We start from the raw sequence: 12,691 nt of genomic DNA on the forward strand, positions 1-12,691 counted from the left end.
ATTTAAAAATATTTCTAATTCGAATTAAAGTGCTTTAAATTAAGATTTAAGTAAACAATATAAATACAAATATGATATATTTTCTAAAATTATGGTTTAAAAATATTTTTAAATTACAATGAAAATGCTTTAAATTTAGATTTAAGTAAACACTATAAATAAAAATTAATACAATTAACATTGAATGATTTTGTTTTCAAAATATCATTTAAAAATATTTTAATTAAAATTAAACTAATTCAAATTAACCTTTAACCCGCAAATTCTTTCAGGTGGTACAAAAAGTCACTAAAATGTCATTTTTATCTCTAAACAGAGCAAATCCGAATGATGCAAGCAGGCAAAATGCTCACTGCCTTCTTGCAACCTTTTTTTGTCTTCCTTCTGATCCAAAAAACGAATTAAATGTGGGTGTGTTTGTCTGCGGCAAGGTAATGCTGCAGCCCCTGTCACGCCGCCGAGTGAGTTACGGAGGGGGACACTAACCCCCCTGACGCATTGTCCTTGTCGTGCACAACGCGCCGCTTCTTTGATGTGCCGTTTTGTATTCAAGACTTGGAAAAATCGCCGGAAAAATCCCTGAAATAGCAAGATGACGTTGGCTATGGAGAAGAAGGCTTTCACTTTCATGTGTGGGGGGACGGGGGGGTGTATGAATATTTCTTTGATCCCTAGCCGGTTGTTCATGTACTTTATTACCTGGACCTTATTTTTACATAACATCTGACTGTGTGACTTTAAAATGGTGGTGTATGGTTGTACTTTGTTGATAGAAAATCTGGGGAAAAAAAGCTTCCCTGCACATGTACAGCATTTTCTAAGCAGCTGTTGTTTTAAAATGCTCAAAAATCACAAAACGGAGGATTATGAATCACTATCTTTATTATCAAAGTGAAAATAAACATTGACGTTGTTTGTTTTGACTTCAAAATGGCTCAAAAATCACAAAATGGAGGATTTTGAATGACTGTATCTTTATTATCAAAGTGAAGACAAACGCTTAAGTTTGTTGTTTTGACTTCAAGATGGCTCAAAAATCACAAAATTGAGGATTTTGAATCACTATCTTTATTATCAAAGTGAAAACAAACACTGAAGTTTGTTGCTTAGACTAAAAGATGGCTCAAAAATCACAAAATTGAGGATTTTGAATCACTATCTTTATTATCAAAGGGAAAACAAACGGTGACGTTTGTTGTTTTGACTTCAAGATGGCTTAAAAATCACCAAATGGAGGATTTTGAATAACTATCTTTATTATCAAAGTGAAAACAAACATTAGTTTGTTGTTTTGACTTCAAGATGGCTCAAAAATCACAAAAAGGAGGATTTTGAATAACTATCTTTATTATCAAAGTAAAAACAAACAAAGTTTGTTGTTTTGACTTCAAAATGGCACAGCAGGAGCGGCTGCCTTTCCAGCAGCTCCTATATTTTGTTTTTCTACTTCTTCCTTTCCTTTCCTCTTACTTCTCATCACTTTGCTGCTGTGAAATGTCCATTTCTCCACTGTGAGACTAATGAAAGCTAATCCAATCCAAAAACTCAACAATATGGACATTTGGGAGCTGTAAAATCATTGAACTTTGACTCCACTTGCATGGATGTAGAAAAATTCAGTCAAGTCTCTTAAGCAAGAGGCCACCGTCATTAAAGTTGCCCGCCCGCACGCTGTAGCGGCATTTTATGATGCCATTAACTTATTTTTACACTTGTAAATCACAAACCGGATAGCCATTAGCCTCACCGTTAACCTCTTTAATCGCTGTCGTTTGACTCAAAGTGAAAAAAAAAAATGGGGTAAAAAAAAGTATAAAAAAAAAAGTAAAGTAATATTGGCAGTTCGAGGAGTGAAATGCAACTATTAATAAACGCATTAGTGGCATGTCTCCATCAAATCAATACTCCGTTTATCAATAACATCTCACCATCTTCATCCAATTCAGGACATCAGAAAACGCTAGCTTGTCCGCCACCCCTGGAATGATTATTATTGTTTTAGCTATTTATTTGCTATCTATTAGCTAGCTAGCTTTCTATCTATTTGAGTTACTTCGGGGTTGAGTGAACACTGGCGCGTGTGGTTGCCGCTACTCACCCACAGAAAAACTTATCCTGTGACTGTAAAGTGACCTTGAGAGTTTTGAAAGGCGCTTAGAAATGAAATGTATTATTATTATTATTATTTGTTATTATTTACTATTATTATTATTATTTTATTTTTTAATGGGTGGAGGTGGTCTCTAAGCGCAGCGTGCCAAATATGGGCAATTCCGGCAAGCAAACTTCCGGCTTTTTAAATAAGAGTAACCTCTCCACCAAAGACGTGACGAATTTTATTTTGACATCAGTCACCGGAAGTGTGTTGTCTAACTTCTCCGCCTTGCCAACACATTCGCCGTTCTAGTCAGTAAGGTGAGCACGTTCACTTTGAAAGCACTTCGTGAGGCGGAACCGGCGAAAAATGCTCATCACTCCGCTCGTACGTTAAACCACCCTTCACCGGACGACAACAACAAGTTCGGATGAACATGAGCCCAAAAACCGCTCGTTCCATGGAAGAATCACGGAGAGTTGCAAGTACTCTACTGACCGCGACGATGCACCTCGCCGCCCGTTCCACGACACCAAAGTAAAACGGGAATAACCGGAGGAAAGAAAACTCACTGGACTTTACTGGGTTCTATATTGGACAACGAACCACACACCGAACGAACCGGCGAACCACCGAGTCGAACCTAGCATTTTTGTTCCTAACCAAAAAAAAATGCACTTCCAGTTCCGCGTCGTTCCTCGGAAGATGCCCGGGAAGTGTGAGTGACAGGTCGGCCACGACGGTGCGGATTCCCCCGGTGTTCCTTTCCCCCTCCAGAAACCTTCTTAAAACACCATTGTTTTGTTTTAAAAAAGCAATTTTGGACTCTGAAAACGACATTTTTGGCGTGATTTTATGATTTTCGGGGTGTCGTTTTGGAACTTCCAAAGGAGAGGCGCAAACACTGTCTTTTTTTGGCCGGGAGAGGACGCGCATCGACGGGGCTTCACTCAGCCGCAGCTCGCCGCTCAAGGAACCAATCAAGCAAGGCGAAAGCAATCGATCCACCTGAGAGAGGAGATCTCATTCTGGGATTAAATCGTTCCACCTGCTGGGGGATTCTGCCATGTCACGTGGACGGGATTGCACACGGACCTTCTTTATCTACGCCGTGATGGAGGTTCTTTCATATGGTGAGTCGATAACCCCCCCCCCCCCCAAACCACCTCCCTAACCACTTCCAATCGCAATTGTGTTCCATAGAAGAACGATTGTGTCAAATTTGTGCAACTGTAAATCACTGTTTCTCCCATTGGTCACTTCCGTTGCATATGCTGTCACACTTTTTGTTTATTTGGGGAGGGGGGGGGGGATTCGATGACACAAAACGAATCCGATGGATAAAGGGATGAAAACAGCAGTTATGTCACAAATGTATCATTCTAATAAGATCGCCGTCTTGGCGGCTCCTCTTATACAAGAGATAATCCTACTTGTCTGTCCCATATACACACGTGGATGCGCAAAAAAACATCTTAAATCATGAAATTAATTAAAAAAAACATAGTAAAAATGGCAAATCCAAACAAGGGTGCGGAAAATCCGACTAGACCCTCCGCACCCTGCCCACCACCTTTTCCAGCGACTCCCCTCAGGCAGGCGCTTCTACACCTGGCGCCGCAAGGCGCAAGCAGCCGGCAACGCGTACTACAATTTTGACCAACAATCTACTGCGTAACTACACTCAATACAGTAGTTATACAGTGCAGATTCCATATCGGCACTATCTCCGCTAGTACTGTACACTGCTTTTTTGTCCTTCGGCGTCCGTCCTGCGTCCGAGCGTGCGTGTCGGGCGACCTCTTCTGGCCGTTAGCAGGGAGAACAGGCGAAGTATAACATTTAGAAATGAACTGTACAGTAAACAGTTTTGTATACATTGCAGGTACAGTCATAAAAATCAACTATATGAAATATAAAATGATAAAAATGACATTAAAAGTTATCAAATGTATAAATGTACTGTAAACAGTTTGGTATATACTAGTATTGAATAGAAAATGTTGCTTAAAAACAACAGATTGACATCGTATACTATCCTGTCGTGTAAACGTCACGTCGGCCATTTTGAATGGATTTGGATTTACGACCGTTGGACTTACGACCGTTTTGTCAGTACGGAACCCGGTCGTAACTCGGATGTTACCTGCACCTGATATCAGTCCATGTCTATAATAATATTAATAATAATACATTTCATTTCTAAGCGCCTTTCAAAACTCTCAAGGACACTTTACAGTCACAGGATATTTCTTTCTGCGGGTGAGCAGCGGCAGCCACACACGCTAGCTATATTTGCTTTGCATCAATTTTACAGTAAACCTCAATTAGCGAGTCAAGCGTTTCCAGCCAACCGTGCGTCAAATGCGCTTGATTACAAAAGAAAAGCTTTTCAGGTTTTTCTACCGACGGCTAGTTGTAGCACCTAAGCCGCCGAGACCCCCTGCCTCGCAGCGTATAATCAACCGCATAATAACGCAGGGGATGGCTTCACAATCGTCTCTCTGTCTTACTCATTTTCTTGCCTCCATTTTATGACCGTATAAAAGAAACGCCTACGTGTGCACTAAAAAAAAACCCAAAAATTGAACAGCCTCTGTTTTACTGCCTACGCGTACGCCGATCAGGCCAACTTTGTCTATGTTGTTAGCGCCACCTTCCATCAACGTCCTCACGCTTCTGGCTAGCGTCCAACTGCTTCCCAGTTTCTTCTGCGCATCAATCGCTTATTATTCATATTTTTTAAATGTTCATTTACAAGAACAGTCGATAAAACGCGACCATGCAAATAGCTTAGTGAAAAAAAAGAGAATTTTTGGAAGCTTTCCATGGGAGTTAACCGAAACAAAAAGAGCTGTCAAAAGGTCGCCGACTAATGAGGAACTTGCTGAGCAAGAAAAAAAAAAATAAATCAACGTTTGCGCTAAAAGCAGCCTGTGAATACACTGCTGCTCATAAGAAGTGAAAAATCAATAAGTGACATTAAGATAGTGTCATGCCCTCGCTCGCGTGTGGGCGAGGAAAGCACCCTCTCCCTCCATTTTGTCTTCTTTCTGATGTGCGAAACTGCTGCGGCAGATTTATTTTCACAGAAGTCGCGGTGGCTAGCCAATGGAAGGCTCTACAAGTCGTCGGTACCTTAAAACGGTGTCTTGCGTACGTCGCTGAAGTGGCCTCGAAGGCTGACTTGTTCTTGAGACGCCTCAATGCCACAAGCGCTAATTCTACCTGTTTTTGCCTGCAATTCTAAAGAGTCGGGTATCGAAAAGATGCTTTTGTCGCATACTTAGATCAATTGCGTTTTGAGAGACGCCCCCTGAAAGTGCCGCTTCGGCATGGAAAATTGAAGCACGTCAGAGTCGGGGATTGAGAGTCGGGGATTGAGAGTCGGGGATTGAGAGTCGGGGATCGAGAGTCGGGGATCGAGAGTCGGGGATCGAGAGTCGGGGATCGAGAGTCGGGGATCGAGAGTCGGGGATTGAGAGTCGTGAATCCGGAGTCGTGAATCCGGAGTCGTGAATCCGGAGTCGTGAATCTGGAGTCGTGAATCTGGAGTCGTGAATCTGGAGTCGTGAATCTGGAGTCGTGAATCCGGAGTCGGGAGTCCGGTATCGAGAGTCGGGTATCGAGAGTCGGGTATCGAGAGTCGGGTATCGAGAGTCTGGGAATCGAGAGTCCGGGATCGGGAATCGGGGGTCAGGAATCGGGAGTCGGGAATCGAGTGTGCTGGACTGTTGTGCTGTGAATCCATCGTGTTTCTGTCACTTTGTCAACATTTGGTAATTGAATTCCAACGACAACAACCAAAAATGTCTGAAAATCCAACTCCACTGTTTTTTTCTCTTGCAGTTGACTTGTTTTGACATCCCCCAATTGTGCAATCAGTTGTCCTTTCTTCATGACAAGTGGGCCCTTCAAGGGCAACTCTGTCAGCCCCCCTACCTACCTCCACCCCCCCCCCCCTTCAGTGGTTACGCCGACATAACGGCGGGATGTGTAATTGCGCCGTTGCCGTATCACGACAAGTCCCATACATCAGTACGTTAAATAAGTTATCGCTCCTGGCGCACACGCGTGTGTGGAAAAGGTTAAACTGAAGGTGCCCCCCCTCCGGCCCCCCTTTTTTAATTCCTCCAAGTGTCGCGGACGGAATACATATTTGAAAAGGGGTCACGTCGTCGCTTGACGCTTTGAAAACGCACACGTTTGCGTCATTTTGATTTGACGTCATTTACATTAAATTATTTCACCGTCTCGGATCATTGCATAACAAAATCAGAAACGTGGATGACAATAAACCAAGTAAAATAAATAAATAAATAAATAAATAAATAAATAATAGATAAACGAATGAAAAACTAAATAATCAAATAAATGAACAAGTAAATAAAGAAAATAAATGAAAAAAATAAACCGAAAAATAACATTAAAAAATAAACAATGAATGAAAGAATAAATAAATAAATAAATAAATAAATAAATAAATAAATGAATACATGAATAAATGAATACTTGAACAAACAAAGAAATGAAATAATAAACCCAAAAATAAATAAAAAAATAAACAATAAATGAATAAATGCATAAATGAATAAACAAACATAAATAAATATATACATTAACAAAACAATAAATACATCAATAAATACATAATAAATAAATAAGCAAATACATGAACAAACAAATAAATAAATGCACAAATAAACAAAAATAAAAAACATAAATAAATACCTAATAAATAAGTAAGCAAATGTCATGAATGAATGAATAAATAAATAAATAAATAAATAGATGGATAAATGAATACATGAATCAATGAATAAATGAATACTTGAACAAACAAAGAAATGAAATAATAAACCCAAAAATAAATTACAAAATAAACAATACATGAATAAATGCATAAATGAATAAACAAACTTAAATAACAACAACAACAATAAACAACAATAAACAAATATAAATAAATACATAATAAATAAATAAGAAAATACATGAACAAATAAATAAATGAATGCACAAATAAATACATACAGAAATTAAATAAATAAATAAATAAACAAGTGAACAAATACATGAACAAACAAATAAATAAATAAATGAACCAAAAAAAAAGAAACAAAACCATCAAATCAATAAATCAGCTCATACAATCCAAAATAAAAATAAGCTAAAGCCTTTCTGTTTCTGACATAATAAATACATGAAAAAAAAACAAATACATCAATGAATAAATGTTTTTGGGCCCCTTGACCCAACCCCCCCCCCCCCCCCCCCCCCCCCCCCCCGCCAAATATTGTAATACATTTCCCCCTTGAAGTAGTCGACCCGCTGACTTGCGCATCCGGGGCACATTTTCAATAGCCAAGCTTTGCCTTGCTTTGAAATGTATTTTTCTATACTAGCTTGCAGGCTACTAGCCCCCCCCCCCCACCACCCCTAGAAATGAAACACATGAATAAACGGCGAAAGCCAGTCTGAAGTTGGTGGGTGGATACAAAGTATTTATATTTATTTTTTTTCAATGGGCAAACGTCCAAAGCTATCATTAAATATCCATTTGCAAAAATGGCCGTCACACCGAGGGGGAAGGGGGGGGGGGGTGTCGTCCTTCCACTACTTTTTTGTTGTTGTTTTTTTTGGTCACGCTAAGCACAAAATGGTCGCCGCGGAAATCGTTAGCGGCAACGTTCATAGGTCGGATAGTGGTTGCGCATGACCTTTGACCGCTTTGTGAGGTGGCAAACGGTCAATAATAATAACAATAATAATACATTTCATTTCTCAGCGCCTTTCAAACCTCTCAAGGTCACTTTACAGTCACAGGATCAGTTTTTTTCCTGTGGGTGAGCAGCGGCAGCCACACGCGCCAGCGTTCACTCACCGCGGAAGTTACTCAAATAGCTAGATAGCTAGCTAATAGATCGCTACAGTCTAGAGTTATAGGAGCTTGAAATGAGGGTGGCTGTCCAATATCAAATGCAATAAATACATATTGGTTGATATAGATATACAGATATGTACATATATAGTGATACCTTGGCTTACGAACTTAATTGGTTCCCAGACAGAGTGTGTAAGGCGAAAAGTGTGTATCCCAAACATTAATTTCCCATCGGAAACCATTAAAATGAGAATAATCCGCTCCCAGGTCCCCATAAAACAGGATTTTCAACTAAATAAGCCGTAAAACTACACAGGTGCGCGCTAGGAGGGGCTTCTCCAAGTAGCACCGGCGACATTCGCGATGGCTAGATGATCGGCAGGACTCAAATCGGCCATTTGAGTCGTTTTTAGTTTGTTGTTATTGATAAATTGGCGCAAAAAAATGGAAGCGGCTAAGTTATACAGCCGGCAATGCGACCCATCCCCTGAAATTACATTTCCAGTCTTACTCGGATTGATTTTGAAATGCAGAAACAAAAGCTCCCCGTCAGACCCCCCCCCCCTCCCCCAAATCGACTGCTCCTGACTGGTCCAACTTCTAGCAAGCGTGTTTTGTACAAAATGACAAAACCAGGCACCAGGCCACCCTCCCCCACCCCCCACAACCTCCATTTGTGCTTCTAGTCTTGTCATGTTTAATTCAAAGCGTCTTTCTTGTGTCGTCGACAATGGGGAACTTTATTTCAAAGCCTGGCAAGAAAACCGCCATGAGAAATGACACTTTGAGTTCCTGATGATTGGCGACCATTCAGCTCGGAAATCGCTTTTTTTTAAATCTCCAACCATGAAATGACCTTCCTCTAACCTCCGGGATTGAGGATTAGGTTCATACCTTGCTATTAAAATAGCAAATTAGCAAAAATACGCTTTTATTTTGAAGGGTCCAGGTTAAGGAAAGTCTCTCAGATAACCTACCAACAACTCCGAAGTTCCGACAAAATAAAAAATAAAATGACTTTTGCTGGATAAGTTTGTAAATGACAAAACCCCCCCCCCCCCCCACTGACCACCGCCATTTTGTTTTTTGGTTACATCCTGCTTCTATCAACAATCTATTGATTTTGAGGATATCACCCAAAGTGTGTCAAACGGAAATTCATCTTAAAATCATTCACTGTAATTAATTCACGCCCACCCTTTCACACACTCACCCCCCCCCCCCCCCCCCCGCCACCACCCGCACAATTAAAATCCGCTAACCCGTTTTGAAAGCAATTGTTCGGCATCCGCGAGAATGCAGGTGCTTCATAAAACGACTACGGGTAGGTTTGTAAAATAAAAAGAATGTTGGGGTGCTCATTCCACTTGTAATACGAGTCCAATTTTCCAGCGCGACTTAGCTAGCAGCGACGTTTTTACCAGTGCTTGCTCACTCTATGAAAATGTCCTTTCTCTTCCCCCTGGAGCCCGTTTCAATCGATTCTTTTATTTTATGAGGCCGCGGTGGATTGGAGAGAAAAGGAATCCCGCACAGTTTGGTGGAATTCGCCGTTCCAGATGACATTAGGCACTCCTGTTGTTGTTAACGCTACGCTATGCTAGCTTTTCTGCGTGGTGTCTTTTGTTCCAGTGTCTTTTCGGCAATTGGCATTAGCGGGAGTTTTCATGCGGCGTCGCAGGCTAGGAGGCAAATTTTCCTTTGAAATGTCGTATTTATTTGACATAGTTTTACAACATTGAAAAATATTCCTGAATGCAATTGTTATATAAATATAGATATATTTTTCCTATATAAATAGATTTTTTTTCATATATATATAGATATTTTTTTAATTTATAAATATAGATATTTATATTGTTTTCATATAATTTAAAAAAAGATCTATATTTATACATTTAAAAAATATCTATTTATACAGGAAAAAATATTTATAAATTTAAAAAATATCCATATAAATTTAAAAAATGTCTATATTTCCAAATGTAAAAAATATCTATATTTATATATGAAAAAATATCGATATTTATACATTTACAAAATATCTATGTTTATAAATTTTAAAAATATCTATATTCATAAATAAAAAAAGATTTATATTTATAAAGGACAAATATCTATTTATATATGAAAGAAATATCTATATATGAAAAACATCTATTTATATGTGACAAATATCTATATTTATATCTGAAAAAGATATCTATATTTATGTCCGATAAAAATATAGATATATATTTACATATGAAAAATACATATATATTTATATATGAAAAAAATCTAAATTTATACATGTAAAATATATCTATATATGAAAAATATATCTATTTATATATGAAAAATATATATTTAAATATTAAATATATATAAATATATATTTATATATGAAAATTAAAAATATATCTATATTTCTATATGAAAGAAATATCTATTTATATCTGAAAATATATCTATATATATGTAAAAAATATGTATTCATATCTGAAAAAAATATATATATATGAAAATGAAAATATATATTTATATATATTTCTATGTGAAATAAATATCTTTATATATGAAAATATATCTACATTTATATATGAAATACATATCTAGATATATTACAAAAATATTTATAGATATATATTAAAAAATATATGTTTTTACTATATATTTTCAATATTTATATATATTTTAAAGAGTTTCTGTACAAGGAACAATATTCGGAATATTTTCAAATATTAATTGATTGATTAAGTTTTTAACCCTCCATGTTTGTCCATTTCAAACATAAAAAAAAATCCCAAGGGGCCACTAGGCGGCGCTGCGGCTCTGGAGCCGCGTGTTACCGACCGCCGTGCTAACCCTTCCCCTTTGGCTTTTTCTCGCCAACGTAGGCTTCGTTATCCGCCCGGTTTTCCGAATTGACGGAATTTCAAGGAAGTCCAAGCCAAAAATGGACATATTTACATAAATATACAGCGGCGTGACCTCCCCCAAAAAATAAAAATAAAAATAAAAACAAAAGATGACGAGAACCCCCAACCGAGTGTTTGTTGGAGAAGGCCGTGGCGCAGATGGCAACATTAGTTTTGGAGAGCGCAAATTTCAGCTTCCGGGCCAAGTCATCACAGTCGCGGCCATTGATTAAAAGCCTATCAAGCTAGCGCAGATAGATTAGACTTGCTTTTCTGCCTTTGGGAGAAGGAAGTCTTATTTCTCCTTTCAAGTCGCGTACGCCGCGCCGACTTCTGTTTCAGCCTGATTAATTACTAAAGGGGGGGGGGGGGGGGGGGGGGGGGGGGTAAAAAAAAATGCCATTTGCATAACGACGCTTTTCGAAAAGGTTGATTTCAAAGTGTTCTAGAAGAGCTCCCTCTACTGCTTACGCCAAGAATTGCCGCTTTCTACTCCATATTTATTATTTATTTATTGCACATTCATTTATTTCTTCTTATTTATTTATTTTATTTGCGAGGTTTGTGTATTCATTTGTTTATTTGCATTTGTATGTAAAAAAAGGCAAAAACAAGACGTTGAAGTAAAGTGAAGAGCTCCTTTTGCTCAATCATGCTAGTAAATAAAAACAACAGAGTTGTTATCAAAATTTAGGAGGGAAAAAAATGGCAAAACAAGAGGTTGAAGTGAAGTGAAGAGCTCCTTTTACTCAATCATGTTAAAAATGAAAAACAACCAAAAAAAAGGGCCGTTATCAAAATTTGGGAGAGAAAAAATGGCAAAAACAAGAGGTAGAAGTGAAGTATAGAGCTCCTTTTGCTTAATCATGTTAAAACCAAAAAATCGTAGTTATCAAAATTTAGGAGGAAAAAAATGGCAAAAACTATAGGTTGAAGTGAAGTGAAGAGCTCCTTTGCTCAATCATGTTATATAACAACAACCAAAAAAAGGGTTGAAGTGAAGTGAAGAGCTCCTTTTGCTCAACCATGTTAATAAAAAAACAACAACCAAAACAGGGTTGTTATCGAAATTCAGGAGGAAAAGAGGCAAAAACAAGAGGTTGGAGTGAAGTGAAGAGCTCCTTTTGCTCAATCATGTTAAAAAAGAGTTGATATCAACATTTAGGAGGAAAAAAAGGCAAAAACAAGCGGTTGAAGTGAAGTGAAGAGCTCCTGTTGCTCAATCATGCTAGGAAAAAAAACAAAAAAAAGGATTATCGAAATTTAGGAGGAAAAAAATGGCAAAAATTAGAGGTTGAAGTGAAATGAAGAGCTCCTTTTGCTCAATCATCTTGATAAAAAAAACCAACAAAAGAAGTGTCATTATCAAAATGGCAAAAACAAGCAACAAAAACAAACTCGAAACCCCGCGTGGCTAAAAACGCAATTCCCCTAACCCCCCCTCCCCCAACTCTTCCTTCTCCCCGATGACTACCAAGGCAAAGCATTCATTCCCACGGTTTGAGGTTGAGGTTGAGGGGCGGGTGTGCGGGCGGTCGACCCCACGTCACGTTTTCCGTGACCCCGCCGTCTGCGGCACGCACGTCACATTTCCAAATTGCGTCTGATTGGCCTCGGGGGGGGCGGAGTGTAGAGAAGGGGAGGGGAGGGGCAGTGCGCCGCTTGTCGCTGCATCTGCTCGTACGTCATGCATCTTTCATGCCGATGATTGCGGGCCGAGGGACAATCTGCACGAGCGTGAGGAACCAACGCCGCAAATGTTCTCTTCACTTCAACGACCCCCCCACCCCCCCCCCCCCCCCTCCCCTCATT

The 12,691-nt window shown here is 38.8% G+C and overlaps 1 protein-coding gene across 1 annotated transcript in view; it reads left to right on the forward strand.

The window, feature by feature from the left end:
* Positions 1-2,401: 2,401 nt before the first annotated feature.
* The window catches only part of tmem132e (transmembrane protein 132E), a 119,805-nt gene continuing 109,515 nt past the window's right edge, over positions 2,402-12,691 (forward strand). The window contains exon 1 of the mRNA XM_089017386.1: positions 2,402-3,228. Coding sequence (XP_088873512.1) covers positions 3,162-3,228 — 67 coding nt within the window. The 5' untranslated portion in view covers positions 2,402-3,161. The remainder of the gene's footprint in view (positions 3,229-12,691) is intronic.

This window comes from Hippocampus bargibanti, linkage group LG16 (assembly GCF_051943395.1).
Source record: "Hippocampus bargibanti isolate YZ-2025 linkage group LG16, ASM5194339v1, whole genome shotgun sequence".
In the NCBI taxonomy this organism is placed as follows: domain Eukaryota; kingdom Metazoa; phylum Chordata; class Actinopteri; order Syngnathiformes; family Syngnathidae; genus Hippocampus; species Hippocampus bargibanti.